The following is a 20,820-nucleotide window of genomic DNA, read 5'->3' on the forward strand; positions in this document are numbered from 1 at the left end:
TGATGAGGTGAAGCAAAATGACATCTGTGTTGTCTGAGCTGAGGGAAATGCAAATGAAAAACAAATGAATATAGTAGACTGGGTTTCAGTCAACTTAGTTCTTGTTCATCTCAAAGGTATCTATTAACAGGGTTGTTACTAATGTAATTTTTCTTGCAGCAACAATTGGGAAAACTGCGCTAAATTTCGAATGAGCACTTATTTAACATACTTATTTAACAAAGTCATCATTTATCAGAAGTGACTTAGCCAAAAAGGAGCAAAATTGTAACTGATTCCCTTAGAAATTTCCAGCAAGCCTTCTGAGAAGTTGGAAGTTCAGCTACTTCTAGTGGCTCCTCCCTCAGGCTCTTTAACAGGCTGCACGCCTCACACGAAAGACCCGTGGGGGTGTAAGCAGGTGTTGTACCTCAGGTTGTGAGGCTCTGAGCAGGCTAAGTCTGCAACTGCCTTTATCTCTCCTGGCTTTGCTGCGGGGCTGAGCCAACAGGGAGCCTCCCTGTGTGGAACGATCTCTCCAGTGTTGAGTTATCACGTTTGCTGGTGTGAGGAAGTTTCTCTAAAAGCACCCTTGTGACTCTGAAGCAGGGCCTTCTGAGGAATGAAGAGCTGCTGATTGGGTGGGGAGGGGGTATGTTTTTTTTGTGGTTTGGTTTGGTTTTGTTTTGTTTTTTCCAAAAATGTTTATAAGACACGCAATAAGCCTTGATGATGTCGGGCAGTGTTACTTTGTGCGTTGCGCACCTGGAAAGCTTTTTTCCCCTCATTCTCTTTGTTTTCTCTAGATTGTATGTATAAGTTTTTGTGATATCATTGCGGATTACAAATAAAAATACAACCAACCCATAAGCTTCAAAAAATCAGCCAGAACCATACCTAAAGATACTAATGAGCAGGCTTGCTGCTGAAGAAGCTCTATAATGCTTCATCTCTGTTCCTTCTGAGTTCTGAACTGTGGAAACCTGCGCAATGAAACTCAGTTATAATGGTACTTGCTTATTCAGACCTGGCCTGGTGATGGTGTGATTATTCTGTGCTTAGACTTCTATCGAAAAAGACAAATCAAGGAGACTGAGAAAGCAGGTTCAAAGATGACTAACCACAGCAAGGCTGTGTGAGCGCTCAGTTCTACCTGTTTTACAAGTACATTACCACATCACAGAATTTTAGCAAGTGGGTGGTTTGACACCACTGAACACAGTCTATTTTCTGTGAAAGATAACTCTGTGGATACCAGGAGGGTGGGCATAAGCAAAAGGGAAGATGCCCTGGGCAGAAGCTGGAGGTGACAAAACATTCTGAAATTGCAGTGGTGCTTTAGACTAGATAAATTGAGAGAGTGCGGAGCAGTTGGGCAGTGTTTGGGTGGGATTGCTGCCTTCATCAGTGCATCATACAGCCATCAGCTGTCTCTGAACCATGTAAGACTTCAGCCTCATGCTGCCTCCTCGTAAATAAGGACAAGTTTGGAGCCTGAGCAGTGCAGGTACCTGTTGGCTTCCCCTATGTTCGTGTGTTTAACAAAAGCCTGGTGTCTGAGGAAGGCTGCAAGCGTCACTGACAATATCAGTTTGTAAACCTGTTATTAAGTCTTGGATGTGTCTGTACCACCAAAGAGCCAGGAGGAGGTAGGTAGCCCTCAGGCAGTACCTGTGGAGGTTGTTGGCCTGTCTGCCTCTGACATCCCTGTTGGAGCTCTGGAACATTTCTTTAGAGGCACAATCTGGTGCCATTTTTTCCCATAACCGAACAGGCAGATGGGTGTTGCCAGTGTCACACAACCTCAAACCCACTTTGTGCCCAGTTTAAACGGACTTGCCAGACTGTTCAATAGACATGCCCAAGGCATCTGCTACAGGGCCTATCTGTCATCTGCAGAAAAAACAGCCAGATAATCAGGGCAGTTGCTCCAGCTGTAGCATCCAGCTTGTCAGGGCTTTGCTCTCCATCCAGAGCTGTTTTTCTTCTGTGTACTATTACCCGCTTCTTTTCTCTGTTGCTGTGGATGCTTTCTTTGACCGAGATCACATGGATGGACCACCTTGATGTGTCTGTAGTTCTTTGGGCAGGGACATGCTTCAGCAGTAATACTGGAGGGAAATCAAAAGTAATGTGTGCTACAGGAGGGAAAATAAACCACGTGCACACACACACACACAAAATGTCTCCAGCTAGCTAGGGAGGGTTCCAGCCACACCTCCACTGCTCCGGAGCAAGGGCTGAGGTTTCAGCAGAGTAAAGCACGAGTCCTCTGCGGGAAGGTGAACGCCGGTCACGTTGCTCAGATGGACTTTAGTGACCAGTCCCACCTGGGAGCTGAACTCGAGTTTCATGACTGAGCCCTCACTGGTGAGTTATAGGGGAGTCTCACCAGCACAACTGGCTGGATCTGCTGTTAACACTTGTCTTCTCACCTGGGAAATGTTGCCCATGTATTTGCAAGCATGCATGCTTGGCTCAGGGTGGGCAACCTTCTATTTACACCAAATAATAATAATAATAATAATAATAATAATAATAATAATAATAATAATAATAATAAACGGCATGTTCTCAGAACTAGGGATCAGTGCATAAACTTTAGCTCTTTCTGCAAAAGAAAGATATTCTAATTTACCTCAGATGCTTTTTTTTCCGTATGGACTTCCCATTTATTAAAGCATTCTGCAAATTTTCTTGTTACATAGGACGACAAGTTTGTTCTTTACACAGTAGCGTCACTTTATTATCCCTGTTTTCAAGGTCCCAAGCACCAACATTTGTGCTGAATAAAGTATTAGTATCATTACAAATCCTTTAAAACTCATAAAAGCTTTTACCCACTAAAACCCAAGTAGATGCCTGTACAAAACTGAGGCAAATTGAGAAGACTCTTTAATGATTCCTGCAGAGATGTTCAGAATCTCTCATTTTAGTAGTAATGATTATGAAGGTCCTGGCTATAACAGTATTTTAGGTGAGTTACTTTTCAGCTATCGTTTCAACATATATAGAATACAGTGTATTCTCCCCAAGCGTCCAGCTTTATTTTGAGCACAAAATGAAGTTTGGGAATTTACAAATTAAATCCATTAATTATCATGCATTTAAACGGATTTAAAAAAAAAAAACCTGTTTGGCAGCTGTGTCCATTAAGTTAAGAGTCAGGTGAATAATATGCGCCTGGATCAGAGCAGCTTGTGGTTGCTGAGGAAGCCACCACCCAGCCCTGTCACACCAAGTATAAGACACTCAAGTGCCCGGCAAGGGCTGCAGCAGCTTCTGACAAGTCTCAAAGTGTCAGGCGGTTTCAGCAATGTGAGTTGTACGGGCATCCCTCTCCCTTTCCTTTAAATCCCAAAATTCACACTCAGTAGTCCCTACAGGCTATCCTCTTGGTTGTCCTGGGTCAACAAAGAGCCGGAGCAGGACTATAAGGTGAGTCCTCAACACACAGACACATAGCACCAGTCCCTCATCATCATCGCCACCTGCTTCCTATCTCACCAGGAGCCTTCTAAACTGACAGTGGTTATGGATGAGAGGACAGATTCCTGCCAGCAGGTTTGCGCTGATCCCATGAGGCAGAGACAGGCTAAGTGTCCCTCTTCACTGCCTTGCACTGCTCTGTTGTATTAATGAGCTTAATCATTAAGAAGAAAAATAAGCCCTAAATGAACACACACGTGCACATACACACCATAAAATACAGAATTGCATTTCATCTTCGCAAAAAAATACGTATCTTCAAGTCATTAAACGATTTTCTTTGGGTTTCTGGATTGATACTGATGTATGTTAAAAGGATTTTGTAATAATCCCCAAAGTGAGCATGACAAGTCCAGGAGTGTTAAGGTTACACTTAAATCTAAATATAATAAAATAAGTTCACAGCTTAAGGTACCTAAAACATGATTGTAAGTCTGCCCTGGAATAATGCCATTTGCTAGTAGAGAAAGTTTGGGAGGAAAAAGTTCCACATCCTTAAAAAAGTCTCAGCTCATCTTGGATCACATTTCCAGAAATGATTATTTTACTGCATGGAGGCCAGAGTTAAGGTTATTTGCACATTCTGTCTTATTTGCTGATACAATGGACTCCTATTCTTAACACCATTTTAATTCATTTTGCATAGAACAATGTACTAGTAGTTGCTCTTACATGGCACTTTTCACCCAAACCTCTCAAAGTAATTTGTATGGGAGGTAACTGCTATTATCTTTACAAAATACACTGGGGGAAGGTAACTTATTTGTCAGTGGCCACTCAGACATGTGGTAGAGCTGAAACAGAAAACAGGTTGCCTAAACGGCAGTTCAGTAAATGCTCCATCCGAGAGGTGACCGCCTCTTCCAACCTTTCCGTTTTTTTTTGGCCAGATAAAAAAGTGATGTTTGCATCGAATATAGGAAAATTTCTTTCAAGTTGAGGTACTACCGACATCAAGAGAGTTCTGTTAACAAAAGCGTCCATTTCATTTCAGGGATTTATTTCAAAATTGTTTTTTAAAAAAATAATATATATATATATGTAAACTTCATTCCTTTAGCCCACTGTAATCCACCATATTATTCATCTTTGTCGTCATTTTTGGAGTTCCTCTGCAGGACGGGGCTCAGTTTATTTTGCAAAACCGCTGCAAGTTTTTTTGAGGTTTTCTTCAAGAAAGCGCTTCCAGGGTGAACATTACTAACATGCAGGTACAGGTCCTCCTGCGTGGGGCCTGTGTAGCCACAGTCTTCGCACACATAAAGTTTGTCTCGCCTCTGTTTGTAGGCGTATTGCTGCTGCACACCGTGGATCTTCTTCAGGTGAGACTCCAGGGAGCAGCGCTGCGTGAAGGCTTTGTTGCAAATCTCGCATTTGTAAGGTCGAATTCCTGCAACATTAAAAGACAGCCATTACCATTCTGATTTGCTAAGGACCCGGCTATGAGCAATGCTCTGGCATATTAGTTATTGAGCAAATACCTCACAGCAGGGAGCTAATAGCCTGAGGAACTATCTGTCTAAACAAAACTTCTTCCTTTCAGGCTAAAATTTTCAGGAATGGGTTGATATATTTGGGAACAAAAAACCGTTCTAGGTTTCAAGGGGATGTCGGTAGACGCTGAGGATAACAGATGTGCATCGGTGGCTTTTGTCCTAAAGAAGAAGCCATTGTCAGCTCCTGCAAAACTGACTTCTTCAGAGCCCTGACTTTTTGAAGTCTTGTGATTAGGAACTATTGGTTTCAGGTAACTTTTTGTTTTGGCTTTTATAACGAATGAAATCATGCATCTCAGTAAGATGCTAATTTTTTCCCTTTTAGTGAGCAAAGCTTAATGAGGCTTCAATGAATGGCAGCCCTAAATGAAAACACAGTGATCACAGTCCTTCAAACCAATGAGAACATTTCTGTAGAATATAGACTTGATTGACTGAGATTACAAACTCAAGTTCTAGAGGAGAAGTGCATTAAGATGAAAGAAATATGTACATTTACTTTGGAGGAGGGAGAAGAGGTTGGCTGGTGATTTGAGTGCCTGAGCAGTTTTGTTCAGTACAGACAACAAACATTATCAAAATAGCGGTAAAGTGTAACCATTTTACCACCAAGCAACACCAATTTAACAACTACCCCCAAGTATCATAGAATCATAAAATGTCCTGAGTAGGAAGGGACCCACAAGGATCATCGAGTCCGACTCCTGTCCCTGCATCTGACAACCCCACAGTTCACACCATGTGTCTGAGGGTGTTGTTCAGTCTCTTCTTGAACACTGTCAGGCTTGGGGCTGTGACACCTCCCTGGGGAGCCTGTTCCAGTGCTTCAGCACCCTGTGGATGAAGAACCTTTTCCTAATGTCCAACCTGAACCTCCCCTGGCACATCTTCCTGCCATGCCCTTGGGTTCTGTCATTGGTCACTAAAGAGAAGAGTTCGGCACCTGCCCCTCCTCCTCCCCTTGTGAGGAAGCTGTAGACCTCAATGAAGTGTCCCCTCACTCTCCTCTTCTAAAGGTTGAACAAACTGAGGGACTTCAGCTACTCCTCATATGGCTTCCTCTCCAAACGCCTCACCAAATTTGTCGCCCTCTTCTGGACACTCTCCAGTAGCTTTATGTCTTTTTTATCCTGTGGTGCCCAGAACTGCACACAGTGCTCCAGGTGAGGCCGCACCAGTGCAGAGCAGAGTGGGACAATCACCCCCCTCGCCTGGCTGGCAATGCTGTGCTTGATGAAGCCCAGGACACGGTTGTCCTCTTGGCTGCCAGGGCACACTGTTGGCTCATGTTCAACTTGGTGTCAACCAGAACCCCCAGATCCCTCTCTGCAGAGCTGCTTTCCAGCATCTCGTCCCCCAGTCTGTATGTACAGCCAGGGTCGCCGTGTCCCAGGTGCAAAATCCAGCACTTGCCCTTGTTGAACTTTATGTGGTTGGTGATGGCCCAATTCTCCAGTTTGTCCAGATCCCTCTGCAGGGCCTCTCTGCCCTCGAGAGTGTAAACAGCTCCTCCCAGTTTTGTGTCATCAGAGAACTTGCTTAGTATTCTCTCAAGTCCTGTGTCCAAGTCATTTATGAAGACATTGTAGAGCGCTGGCCCTAAGACGGATCCCTGCAGAACCCCACTAGTGACTGGTCACCAGCCCAACATAACCCCATTCACCGAACCCTTTGAGCCCAACCCCTCAGCCAATTGCTCACCCACTGCATTGTGTGTTTACCCAGCTGTGTGCTGGACATCTTGTCCAAGAGGATAGTGTGAGAGACAGTATCAAAGGCTTTACCGAAATCCAAAAAGATCATGCCAACAGGCTTCCCTTGGTCAGCTAGGTTGGTAACCTTGTTATAGAAAGAAATCAGTTTTTTTAAGCAGGACATTTCCCTCATGAACCCGTGCTGGCTGTGAACAATGACTGTGTTGTCTTTCAGATGTTTCTCAGTAACTCCCAGAATAACCTTCTCCATTATTTTTTTAGGCACAGAAGTGAGGCTGACAGGCCTGTAGTTGCCAGGGTCATCCCTGTTGCCCTTCTTGTAGATTAGGACGTTTGCCCATACCTGCATGACAAATAGCTGAAGGTTTAGTGACTCTTGAGAAAAACCTAAACCAGTTTTGATTTTACTTACTAGACTAGCTCGGTAAGTTTTCAAGCAAAGGACGGCCTTAATACTGATGCAAGGATTTACCTAAACCCCTGTTTTCCCAATGAAAGGTGAAACGCGAGCCTGTGGAAGATCAGTCCTATGGTGCCATGCAAAAAAGAGCAAAGCACACGTGTCCATACACATGGCTATAAATTTGTAACTGGATTGTGTCAAATTCACCACGCAGTTGCTGATCTTTCTACCAGAAATCCAAACTGATCAGAAGTTCTAATAAGCAGCATCCTGATTGCATTTTTACAAGTCTTGTAAAACGAGGTTATGCCGGTGTACTGGCTCACACAGTCATAGAATCATAGAGTGGTTTGGGTCGGAAGGGACCTTCACAGCTCATCCAGTCCAACCCCCTGCAATGAGCAGGGACATCTTCAACCAGATCAGGTTGCTCAGAGCCCCGTCCAGCCTGGCCTTGAATGTTTTCATTCATTTCATTGCCCACTTCTCTGGGCAATCTGCTAGTGTTTCACCCACCTCATGTCTGCTCTGAATCTCCCCTCCTTTCTTTTAAAACCGTTATCCTTTGTCCTGTCACAACAGGCCCTGCTAAAATGTCTGTCCCCATCTTTCTCATAGGCCCCTTTTAAGTACTGAAAGGTCACAATAAGGTCTCCATGGAATCTTCTTTTCTCCAGGCTGAACAACCTCAACTCTCTCAGCCTGACCTCATAAGAGAGCTGTTCTAGCCACCTGATAACTTTTGTGGCCCTCCACAAGACTACCAAGCCTAAAGTTTCCTAATGCCTACTGCAGTGAGACTGCTTCAGTTACATTAGGCTGCAAACGGAAAGAAACTCTACATCTTCATTAGAATTCACACACAAAAATGTATCTTTTACAAACGCAATTTTGGGTGCCATTTCATGCTCATCTGAAGGCTATTTAAACCCCCATCACCCTTGGTTCGTGACACCAGCAGTGCTCCACAGGCACAAGTGCATGAGTGATCATGCCAGGATGGCACAGACCATTAGGGCTGTGGCAACTTCTTCTTTACTTAGGAAACATTTTAAAATTTGATTTTACTATGCGTATTAGTTAATCTTTAATGTGTAACTCTGCTTATGCCATGAAGCTAGGCTGGGACATTTGGCTTTCACTCTCTCTGACACTACCCTACTGTTGCACAGTCTGGTTACAAACACTGCACAACAATTTCCACTGGAAACACCAACAGCCAGTGGAGCACATGTAGATGAGCACCTGTAGCTACAAAACATAAAACCCACACTACCACTTCCAGCCCGTTTGTCTTCTTTGTAACATTCAAATATAGTCCAGCTTTCCTCAACAGCAATCAACTTTGGCATAAAAAAGACAACCGTTTTCAGAGATAGATAAACACCAATACACAATACATATTAGTACTGCTGCTGCAGCCAGCCTTCATGCCCCCACCATGCATCAGGCAAATACGATATATATGAATGTCCATCCTGGCTTTACACTGGAAAGGAGAAAAAGTGATGCCAGATTGCTTCTAGTAAACTTGGGGACAATCTAACCGTAAGATTCACATTTCCTGGACAGTGTGTTTTCACCCCCTGTTCGCTTCCAGAGTTTCTCAAAATCAGCTCCACTCCTGCATAGTGACTTCAACTCTAGCTGCCACAACATATATGTATATTTAGCTTCTGAACAGAGACTTTCTTGGATTTAGTTTCTGAATCTCAAAAGATGACCAGAGAGGTTAAAAAATCACTTCTTTCAGAAGCACCAACTCAACACATCAGCCATACCCCAGTGGCAGCTCCCTGCTCACACCCAGCAGCTTTCCTTTCCACATGAAAGCCTTGCAGACAAACCAAAAGAGCAAAAAACATTGGCTCTGATCAATGTTTTCCCACCTAAATGGGTAGAATTGTTTTAGTGAGCTCTACTGCTAAGAAACAACTCCTGCCCATCAACATACTTGTGTCACCTCTAGCAGTTCACAGAATCACAGAATGGTTGGGCTTGGAAAGAACCTCTGGAGATCATCTAGTCCAATCCACCTGCTAAAGCAGATTCACCTAGAGCAGATTGAACAGGAATGTGTCCAGGTAGATCATCTGGGTAATGGTGCCTGAGCCAAAAACGGGGAATTGGAGAGCAAGCCCAAATAATCAGCAGGTCCTGTAGCTAACCACAAATCTGGAAAGTTGGAACATGCCCAGGAGATGTGGTGGATGCATCTTCTGCATGCTCTACAGTGCAAAGTCAAAGCTCCATAAGCACAGGCAGCTTGGTCTGCCAGAAAGTGCCTTGCTTGGGAACAGTGCGGTTGATACGTGTTTAAGCCATCACTTCTACTAAGAAAAAGCAAAACACAAACATGGCATTCTCCCTGCTCCAAGTTAGGATAAGTACTTCTCTTAGCTGGATTTGAGGCAACCGATCAAAGAAACAAAACCACTGCTGTTTGGGGTGGGCTCGAGCATTGAACCCACTGCAGAGCAGCCAGAGAAAGTGCATCCCTGGGAGCAAGAGTGAGCAGAAAAGGGAAAGGGATGATTTTTCTTTCTTCCAGTGCCATCATGGGCTTAAATCACAGCATCCTCAGTTATGCCTGTACATCTGGCGTAGATGCAAGCAGGGAGGAGGGAACTAGATCAGGTTGAAGGTAACTTTTTTTACCCACCCTCAATCCAGGGCAGGAACTGCTGTTGGGAGACTTTTAACCCACTGCTCCTGATTCTCAACCAACTCTTCCTGATTTTCAACCCATATTGTGACCCACACAACGAGTAGAGGATCAGTGGCCAAACTGATCTGAATGGCTGGATATGCAGAGGGAAACGGCTCCAAAAGGGGATTGTGGGAGCTGGTAGCCTGAAGCAGGTGGGGCTGCAATGCACAGAGTTGGCAGAAGTCAGATGTGTCAGTTTCCCTAAAAAAGCATAGCATGAACTGCACTCTGTTTTCTCCAGACGGTGCCAAAATCAAGCCATAAGCCCACCTTGCAGGATAGCCAGCAGGAAAGGTTCGCCAAAAAAGATCCCAAGAAACTGCTGCTCATTGCCTCTAGAGGGCAAAGCATTTTCATCCAACACCTGCCTGCGCTCACTAGTACATGCTGGACTCGCAATAACATGCAATGAGTTACCCTAGGTGGGTTATCCCAGGTGAGTTATCACAGGTGGGTTCTCCTGGGTGGGCTATCCCAGTCTCGCTGACCCAGGCATGGCAGCACACAGCAACATCTACACCAGACCTGGATGCCAGCTCATGCAACCATAGCAGTTCTAACAGACTTTATTAGTTCTCAGATTTCGTTAGTCCCAGGACTTTTATCTGTCCACATTCATGTCTCTCCCTTTCCTCCATCACATTCCAGCTATTTTTTGCAAATGTTGTTTACCTGGGTTTTGTATTATTATATTTCCGGGTTACCCTCAGCCCCCATCCTAGTCCCATCCCACCCCTTCTCCCAACTCCCACTACCCAGAGGTGTCTGCAAGCCCCCAGGGAACATGTTCTCACCGGTATGGGTCCGGACATGTCTTTTCAGATCAAAGGTGTCATTGAAGCCTTTTCCACAGAAGGTGCACAAGTGTCTCTTCACCTGGCTGTGACACTTGATGTGACGGTTGAGCATCCGCTGCAAGCGAAAGCCTTTGCCACACAGCTCGCAGCTATGCACCGTAGCATCGTTACAGGTGCCAGTGGTGAACTAGGGAATGGAAGAGAACTGGGTGAGCAGGCATCGACATGACAAAGATTAACAACGAAAACAAACAAATAAGAAAACTAACAAAATAAGGACGGATGGCTCATTGTTACATTTAAGAATACTTCGGATATATTCAAAATGAAAAGTGAAAGCATTCAAGAGATTCTTGCTGGGTGAAACTTTCACGCTTCCCTTGCAATCAGATGGGTGACTGTTAACATGTGTGGTTTGGGACTTCCACAGATATTGCATAGCTTGGCTCCAGGGGTTAAAGCAAAGCCTGTGTGCTGGATGCCTTCAAGAGGCAGGGACCCTCATTCAGCTACATCCATAAGCACATGCGCTTAGGCTACAAGCATGTCTCGCTGAGGCCGCATATGTTTGTTCCTGCACTCTCCTAGTGGGAGATGGAAGGCCCTCCCTGATACGAGAAAATCATACCCATGTGGTGCCTTTGCTAATCATGCTTCCAGCTGCTATAGGTCCCTCAAAAAACAGCCAGCAGGGAAAAAAAAGGTATGTTTCATGAGATAAACCAACACACACTGTGCTGAATCAGCAGAGAATGAAACAATGGCATTTACCTCCTCCTGTTGGTCTCTCTGGCTTGTTAATTAACAGCTGAGTGTCATTAGGGGTTAAACTCCTAATTCCCGCTCCTAACACCAAAAATATTGCGCCAACACCATGACCTAACTTGACTAAGGGAGACACTGATGATTCAGCTCTTGGGAAGAGCATTCCTCAGAGGGCAGGCTTAACGTCTACAAGATGCAAATATTTCGTTATTAGTTTAATTATTCATAGGGGAGCAGACTTGCTTGCCACCAGCCTCTTGGGCCAAGCGAAAGCCAGAACAGCAGGCAGCACCGCACGCACACGTCCATCGGCTCTCGTGGTGCTTTTGGCGAGTTTCTGTGGCATGATGAGAAAACACAACTGCTGAAATGAGGTTTCGCTGTGACTGTGCTAATAGCTCAGGTTAAATTATACAAAGTAGGTTAAAGTCAAACAGCAGTGGGGAAAGCTCTTCATAAAGGAATACATTTGGAGTTTCTTTTTCCTGAAGAGCCACTTATTTTTCCCATCCTACTCCTTCACTTACTATGGAAAGTTGTAAAGAAAGATTAAAAAAAAGTCAGCTGCAAAACCACGAGGTGTGAAACTAGAGGGGGGATGGCAGCTGGGAAGTATCTGTTGGGCAACAGGTAAGACTCATGCAGCTACATACAAGCAGGGTGAAAACCTAGTGTTAATCATGAGGTTAATAACATGGTGGCCGAAAGGCTGTGATCTCAGCAGAGACAGTGGGAATTTTTACAGCTCCATCTGGCAAAGCAACAGCCAGGGTTTAATGGGGTGTTAACTAGCCACTGGTAAACACATCTCCTCCTTCCTAGCACTGAGGTGGCCTGGCCTCGCCTCTGCTGAGGGGAACCCTGGATGTTCAGAGATAGACATGGTCCTGTCACCCCATATGTATCACCATCGTGCTTTGGGAGCTTGGTCTTGGGTTGTCCAGTACCATGAGAAGACCAGTCTTCTTCTCAGCCTGGGGATTGAAATCACCACTCTGCTTTCCTGGCTCTGCCCAGGGACACCCAGTCAACACGAGCTCCAGTCCTTGCAGCAGAGAGACTCTCCAGTTAAGTTAATGGACAGGTAATTGCTTCATTTCACCCAACCCTGTAAGTACACCTCGAGGTGGTAATGGCCTTTCACAGCTTTGGAGGAGGACCTTTTCCTAGCTGGTATCTTGATAAGTGAAGAGGGTAAGGGGACATTTGGAAGGTTCACGACAACTCCCCTTGACTACAACCTAGAACGCAGTCTTTTAAGGACACCCCACATTAAGGAACGAGATCCACCCACACACCATGGGGCATGACTCCTAAGCTGCCAGGGCTGGTCCTTCCCAGCTGGGTTAAGAGCTCCTGTGGGACCCAAGCCAAGCAGGTCAGGAGCAGCATGTCCCAGGCGAGGATAAGGGAAAGCAAAGGGCACTGGAAGATTAAGGTACATCGCTTACAAGGCTTGCCCTGCCACTGCCATCCTACAGCCAGCTGGTCTCACAGGCCTCCATCTCCTTGTGTGGGACAGGTGCTGTAACCTCCAGCAGAGAGAGCCCAAGGGACTGTTGTCACCCAGTGTCCCAGCCAGCAGCTGGGCTCTGCCCTCCAAGTGGGGTCACCCCATCACCGGGGAAGAGAACACATGGTTGCGGGAAGTTACCTTGATTTTCGACCTGACCACGGGGCGCTTGACGGCCAGGTCCAGCAGCATCCCCCCGGCCGTGCCCAAGTCGCCGGGGGCGGGCTGGGGCGTCGGGGGATCGCTGGGCTCCGCGTCCCGGGTCCCGCTGCTCCCGCTGCTCTCCAGGCTGCAGCTGTCCTCGTAGCCCAGCAGCACGCAGCCGATCCCGCCTGCAGCGGGGGGGCGGGATGCGATAAAGAAGGGGATCGCGGAACCGCGGCCAGGGGAGGGGGGCAGCGGTGGCAACGGGGAAAAGCCGCCGAGCCCCGGTGTTTAACCTGCGGGCGGGCCGCGGGAGGCGGGGGAGGATCCCCGGCTCACGCTGCAATCGGAAACTCAAACACGAACGGTCCCAAAGTTCAAACAAGCCAGCTCCGCCGCCTTCCCGTTATACCCCGGGCAAGGGCAGGAGGAGGAGGAGGAGGAGGGGAGGGGAAGGCCAGGAAGACATCAGCCCCCTACACAGCCCGGGTCCTTCTCCTCCCCCCGCCACCTTTCTCATGCAAACGAGGTTTCCCACCTTCCAGGACACTCACACTGTCCCCCCCATGCCCGGGGGCTCGCCGGCGTGGGAGATGGTGCCAGGCATGGGAGCGGCATCGTCCGGCGGGGCCAGCACCCAGCACCCCCGCCACTGTGCGGGAAGGGTCCCCGTGATCCCCCCCCACGACGTTTAGCACAGCCCTTCCCGGTCCGCTGCCCGCCCGCCCCCTCGGGGCTCTCCTGGCCCGGCAAAGCCCCTTTCCCCGCCCGCCCCCTCCACAGCCCCCGGGGACCGAGGCAAGGGTTGGGGTCCGGCGGGGACCACTCTCCCTCCCTCCCGGCGGCGAGCGGTGCCGAGGGAGGGAGCACGTCGGCGCCCTACCTGGGATGTAGGTGTCGGCTCTCTCCTCGTCGGGCAGCCCATCCCAGCTGCGCACCGCCGGCTGCGGGCTCCGGCGCTTCACCAGGAAGGCTCTGGGCATGGCGAGGGCAGGGGGCACGGCTGGGCACGGAGCGGAGCGGAGCGGCAGCTCAGCCGCCGCCCGCCCGCAGCCCGGCGGGGCGCGGGCGCTGCGCTGCCGTCCGCGGTGAGCGGGACCGCACGCACCGGGCAGAGCCGCCGAGGAGCGGGGAGGGGAAGGGGAGGAGAGGGGAAGGGGGGTGGGGGGGGGAGGAAAGTTTCATAAGGTGGAATAGAAAAATGCACCAGGAAACTTGGGAAGGAGCATGCGTGCTGCAAACATAACGGTGTCAACAAGTCTGCTTACCTGTCCGACCGGTTGGAGCAGCTGAGCTTTGTTCCAGCCCTTCCTAAGGCATGAATGTTTGCAAAAGAATTTAACGTCTGAAAATTAAAAAAAAAAAAAAAAGAAGAAGAAAAGGGAGCGGAGCGCTGCCGCCGCCGCCCGCCGCCCCGCTGGCGGCCACTCCGGTGCGGCCGGACCAGCTGCCCGCCCGCCGCCCGGGGGGTGCCGGGGGTGCTTCCACCCGCAGTGCGCGTCCCGTCGCCCACGGGGGGCTGCGCTGAGGGCCCCCCCGGGGCAGGTCGCGGAGGGGAATGCTCCTCAGGGAGCCCGGGAAGAGGCTGAGCTGTCCTCGGGGCAGCAGCAGAGGGAAAGCTGTTGTTATTATTTTCCTTAATGACAAGCCTTTCTTCTGGTTTTGTGTTTTTGTTTGGTTTTTTTTTTGGGGGGTGGTGTTTGTTTGTTTGGTGTTTTTTTAAAGGTTTTATTCTGTTTCAGTCATTGATTTAAAATGGAAAACGTGTCACAGCCTCAGCATTTTCTCTCCCTCCCCTCTTTTTTTATTTGCCTCTTGTCCTCTCCTCCTCTTCCCTAAGTGGAAACTAAACAAAATAGAAGAGGATGGGGTGGGGGGAAGGAAGCATAAGAAACAGAAGAAAACCCACAAAAATGCACTGGAAAGTCTCCAAGCACAGTAAAGTCTGTGCATGGTGTGTCCTCAGGTATTTAACAGAATTCAAGGGTGCCTTCTCCCACCTCACGCTTACTATTCAATCTGCTTTCTTATTAAATGCAGTGGAAACGCACTTGGTGCCTCCTCCCTGATCACATCCTTGCAGAAGAGCCAGGACCAGACTGAAGCAGTTGTGTGGGCTCGTGGGGCTGAGCAGAGAAAGTTGTTTCCCTGTGTGAAGAGGCCTTTCAGATGGTATCGCTCTTCTCTATGGTTGCTGCTTTCCTCCAAAACAGCAAAGCACAGGCCAGGGTAAACAGATGGGAGTTTCAGCATTTCATTCATTGAGACAAAGATTCAATGGGTCTGGAGCTTCTGGAAAGGATGCACCATCAAACATGGCCAGATGAAAGAACTCTGCTTAATGCACATCCTCAGTAACTCTTTGGGGCAAGGACCACTACTTTGGGACCATTGGAGACTTTATCAAGGGGTAAACTGGTGCAAGCTCTTGCCTGGAGGAGTAGGAGCAGCTGCAGTCCCAGGGAAGGTGCTGAGATGGAGGATCCCCAGCCCTACCCCCCACACCTGGTGTCACACACCAGAGAGATCCTCCAGTCTGAGCATCCCAAAGCAATTGGTGTTTCCAGGAAGAAAATCCCAGCCGGGAGCTGCAGCAGCCCTGTCTGCTGTACCCTATTTCAGGAGGGTCTACCAGACCAATGTTCAGGCACAGACATCATCCCACAGGCTGAAGCAGCAGAGGAGTTTCCCCACCACCCTACACTTGGTCTTCCAGGATGGGTTTTAAGCCCTGATCCTTCACCCATGGGACAATCCCTGGGAGTGATGGAGTGGGCTGGGGACACCTACTTGTTCCCTCTGCTCCTGCAGAGAGTCTATAGTCTCTGCAAGTGCCAGGGGAGAAGCCACCTCAGCATGCCTTCAGGCAATACCTCAGCAATACCACACGTTAAAACTTCTCTTTCTCTTTAAGGCTATGTAATTTCTGTGTTATGTCTGAGATTTTGCTTTGGGTCAAAATGAAGGTACATGGGTTTAATTGATTTTATTTCAATGCTTTCGAGGTTTCTTTTATTTTAACCACTCCCTGTCTTTCAAGCTGAAAGAGGTAGCAAATGACATTAATCACAGCACTCCTGAACCAAGAGTTTGCTGCGACTACTTTAACGTCTTCTTGTCTTTTTCAAATGTTGCTTTTGAGGTTCCCATTTAGTGAGGTCCTGGAGCACACATTTAATTGGGGTGCTCCAAATCAGACATGCACCTACATGCACAGCTCAATAAGGAACTAAATTATTATTATTATCACCTCTGGAGGCCTGACACAAGTGGTCAGGGTTGTGGTGTGCCCAGAGCCATTGGAGGCACAAGGTGAAAAGAAGGTCTTGCAGCCTTCAGCAAGGCAAGAGGAGCTGGATGGAGAGGTACCACCTCCACAGAGTAGAGCATCTCCGCAGCAGTGGGCTACCTTCCCCTTGAGTTAGCAGGTGGAAATACTGAATGCTGACCAAACCTTGGTGCTGCGTGGCCGTAGCCCAGAAGAAAATGATGCTGCCTTTCCTAAGAATACCATTCCTTGGTATTTTTTACCCCAGTGGAGCCTGGGAAGCATGCTCATAGCATGCGCCCACCAACACCATTGCAAGGAGCCACACCTGATGCCATGGACATGTCACTGAGGGGCCAGCATCCTTCTCCACACAGCTGCTTGAGCAGTGTTGCATGCACAGCTCAAGCACTGTAATTACTCAATAAATAACAATGATAACAAGATAATGGCACACAAACCTTTCTGTAGGATCCTGTTTAATTTTCAGTATTACTTGGGTGTGGGAGAAAATCCAGTACATTAAATTAACATTTTGGGTGTAAATCAAATTAAGTGCACAAAATACCCTGTAGGGTCAAACCACAATGAGAGCCATCTTTACAATTTGACTACTAAAATATGCTTCATTTGACTCTCGTCATTTAGGGAAGAGATTGGATCAAGCAATGAATCAGCCATGTGTTGCTGTCTCAGTTGCACCTCCTTCTCCAACCCACCAACAGGTGGTGGGGGGATCAATGGTTGTATGCAAGGGGCATGGGGAACTTGTCCCTCTGGAGGATTCCTCTCTCCACCAGCAAAGGGACCTTCATACTTGGCCCCTGGTGGGATTTTGTCCCTAGCCATCACCCCTCCTGCAGGGACATGAAGGGACACCAGCAGGTACACCTGTAGATGACACACAGGGATGCTTTGCCCATAAGGCTGAGAGAAGTCACAGAGTGTCCCTTTTCCAGTGATTTCTCGGAATTTTGAGCCAAACTGGGCTGGACGGAGATGAGACCCTGGCTGGTACAGGAGCCTGGCAATGCAACAGCACAGCTTTTGGTCTTTGGCTCCCAGCAACGATGATAAATCTGAGTTTACTGACCATGCAAGAGAGGCCATAGCTCCAGATCCTTGGGAAGACGAACCTTCATCTTCTGTGATCTGCAGTGTGCCTGAAACACCAGCTGACATCCCCCTGGCTGTCAAACTCCTACAGTGATCCCAGAGGTGTTTTGGGAGAGTCAGGGAAGAGGCTGGGTGCCAAAAGGTTACCCAGTCTTCTGCCAGAGGCATCCCAGAGTGACACTCCTTCCATGAAAAGCTCCATGTTTCCCCACATGAGGGGGGGTGGTGAGCATGGAGCCCCTGCTGGCACCCAGGAACAGGTGCCACAAGACCACCATGAGCCTTGGGCTCATACCCCAGCCATGTTACAGGGAGGTGTTACAGGGTTTGCAGAAGGAAGATGCTCCCATTGCAGCCTAGGCAAGCTGGGAAAAAGGGAGGGTATCTCCTCCACAGCCTTTCCCAACCTGCTGCATCCCTGAATTTTCTAGCGGAGGTCCAGAATGCTGTAGGTTCTTCCCAGAAGGATCGCAGGGACATCTGAGGACCACACCTTGAAAGCCCACAGCAGCACACAGAGGAAAGGTCCCCTGCTTTTAAAAAACCTCTCACCCAGGGCATATGTTGCTTCCAGCCCCAGACAGATCTCTGCCCTTCATCTCCCAGCTCAGCATCTGCCTGTGAAAGAGCTGATGTGCTCTCAGTGGCTGCTCCTCTCCACCCCACGCTGCACCCCTTCACACACCTGCAGCACCAGGTGTGACTCAGCCGGGTTTCGGCAGCCTCTTGCACGCACACACTATGTGTTGCCAGACGGGGTTGCTATTGCCTCCGAGGGCAGGTTCCCACCCTAAGCATAGCACCTCCAATGCCAACATTTGGGTGAATACTGGCCCACAGTCCCCCAGAGGTCAGGGGGATGTGAACATTGCTTGAACATCTAAAGCAAAGCTACTGCCCTGATCATGACTGCACAACACCTCCCTGTGCTGCCAGCCACGGGGCCAAGCCCAGCCACCGGAAAGCTCTGCTTCCAAGCCGGGTTTTGGTATTTTGGCAGCTCTCCTGGTTAGATGAGGAACCGCTTCACTGCAGCGGATGGAGCCAGGGTGGCTCCATGCCAGCGTTATCTCAGAAGAAGAGAGCAGTGGCTCCACAAGCCACCCTGGTTTGGAGGCAATCTGCTTTCCTTGGCTGAGCAGCGAAGGAGGGATGAAGAGGGTGCCAGCCAGGGGAAGATGGCTCCCCAGGCTGTGGCAGAACCTGCCCTGCCTGTGCTTCCCTGCCGAATTTCAAAGCACCCCACCAGGCTGACTCACCAGGCTCCTGTCTCCCTGCCTCCCACGGCCCTTGCCACTCCCAGCGTCTCCCTGTCTTTCTCCACTGATACCTCCGCTTCTTCCCACTCCCTCCCGCCTGCTTGGCGCTGTCTCTGCAGCCACCCACTCGCTGCGGTTCTGCTCCCTCAGGGCGCCCGGTGTCACCCCAAGTTGCCGGGGCCACTCCCCGCCAAGCCTCAGAGTCCTGCTCCCCTCCCCATGGAAATGGCATCCAAATTCTCCTGTGATATGTCAGACCCCACTGGCACCCCCCAAGCACCCTCCTTGGTGGCACCTATGGCTCTGAGGCTTGGGGGAAGGAGCTGCTGGAGGACCTGTGCCCCCCACATCCCCACACATGGTCCAGTACCATTCTGGTAGGATGAGGTGACCCCCCTTGAAGAGACGTCCGCTCTCACAAGGTGGTCAGCAGAGCCCTGAGCTAGCAGACTCTGCCATAGAAACATGACCACACGAGCATCTGCTCTAGAAGCCACTTTGAAATTCCTTCCCCATCTTTTCTCACACTGCCTAACTTCTTTTTGTTGCTTGGTTTCCTGTGATCTCACTGTGTGCCCAGTTTCTTGTTGGGAACTTTGGTGTGTTCCTACTGAGCCTGATACATCACCAGAGGTTGCAAAGGTAGTGAAATCCCAGGAGTTTCCTGCGAATTGGTAGATACACAGAAGATAGCAAGTTGCTCTCTCTTACTGTTCCCACAGTGCTTAAAAATACATCACACACACAGCCTTTATTAGATATCAGTGAATCCACATGTGCTCTAACCTCCAAAAGCCGCATCTATGCAAGTCAGAGCCCCTACAGTTCCAGCAACCAGTGGCTAGTGGTGGTCCTCAGTCCCTAGGATTTCTCCAATGTTTTCACCAGAGACATCTCTCTGTGCTCCAAACCCACCAGCTGCATGAACAACGAAGAAATGGAGTGGCAGCCACTTGTTTTTGACCTGCGTTTTGGATTTTGCATGTCCAAAGAAGGGCAACTAAGTTGGTGAAGGGAGCACAGGTCTGATGAGGAGCAGCTGAGGGAGCTGGGATTATTTAGCATGGAGAAAAGGAGGATGAGGGGAGACCTTATTGCTCTCTACACCTACCTGAAAGGAGGTTGTACCATGGAGGGTGTTGGTCTCTTCTTCCAAGTAGCAAGTGATAGGATGAGAGGAAACGGCCTCAAGTTGTGCCGGAGGAGGTGTAGATTGAATATTAGGAAAAATTTATTCACGAAAAGGGTTGTCAGGCATTGGAACAGGCTGCCCAGGGAAGTGGTGGAGTCACCATCCCTGGAGGTGTTTAGAAGACATGTAGATGAGGTTCCTAGGGACATGGTTGAGTAGTGGACTTGACAGTGCTAGGTTTATGGTTGGCCTTGATGATCTTAAAGTTCTTTTCCAACTTAAACGATTCTGATTCTCTCTGATGGGTCAGGGAAAGATGTGGCCCTGTGGGTCCCTCCAGAGCAGGTGTCAATACCCACGAAGATGAGCAGCTTCCCTGCCTGTGGGCCTGATCCTGACTCCCAAGGGTGCCTCACCTACTGCTGGACCACAAAGGGAAGGCTACAGTGGGTGGTCTACTGAAAACCCACGTGCTGGTTTTATCCTTCAGAGATGTTGCCATTCCTTGCATTATGCTTCACTCTTAGCACCACCACATCTCCATGCTCCCTTTTTGCTGCCCAGATGGTGCCTGCTTCAGCAGGGTGACTTATGCAAACAGAAGGTGCTGCCCTGGAAAAGACACATGTTCCCTGCCAATGGGATGCACTGCTGTCAGGATGCGTTACACATCAGGATGAGCTGCTGTTGGGATGTGTTGCTGTCAGGATATGCTTCACATTGGGATGTGCTGCTGTCAGGATGTCCTGCTGCTGGGATGCGCTTCTAACATGATGTGTTGCCTATGAGGATGTGTTGCATGTGCTCACAGAGGCTGAGAGTTCAAGTAAGGAGCATGAAGCCCAGCTGCTGGGCAAGACCAGCCTGTCCCATTAGATTACTGGGACCACAACCTTTTATCCAGGGGTAGGGAGTCGGCAGTTGCTCACCTTGCCTGGAAAAGCTCTCCCCAAAAAGGCAGGTGTTGGCTGGTGCTAGTGGAAAAAAGGTGGATGAGCCACAGCTGGGGTCTGACCCAGCCAGGCCCTTCCCAG

At 48.9% G+C, this 20,820-nt stretch overlaps 1 protein-coding gene across 2 annotated transcripts; it reads right to left on the bottom strand.

Moving 5' to 3' along the window:
• Positions 1–2,651: 2,651 nt before the first annotated feature.
• On the bottom strand, positions 2,652–14,084 carry OVOL2 (ovo like zinc finger 2). Of its 2 annotated transcripts, XM_065834915.2 has the most exons (4): positions 13,895–14,049; positions 13,009–13,199; positions 10,587–10,776; positions 2,652–4,858 (listed from the first exon to the last, which is right to left on the bottom strand). In XM_065834915.2, exons 1-4 carry the CDS (start codon positions 13,992–13,994, stop codon positions 4,548–4,550), a joined length of 792 nt encoding a protein of 263 aa, XP_065690987.1. In that variant the 5' UTR covers positions 13,995–14,049; the 3' UTR covers positions 2,652–4,547. The 2 variants fall into 2 exon arrangements, with proteins under 2 accessions (XP_065690987.1, XP_071661960.1); XM_071805859.1 differs by lacking the exon at positions 13,009–13,199 and having other exon boundaries at positions 13,895–14,084.
• Positions 14,085–20,820: the final 6,736 nt, after the last annotated feature.

The sequence above is a fragment of the Patagioenas fasciata genome, chromosome 3 (assembly GCF_037038585.1).
Source record: "Patagioenas fasciata isolate bPatFas1 chromosome 3, bPatFas1.hap1, whole genome shotgun sequence".
Classification (NCBI taxonomy): Eukaryota; Metazoa; Chordata; class Aves; order Columbiformes; family Columbidae; genus Patagioenas; species Patagioenas fasciata.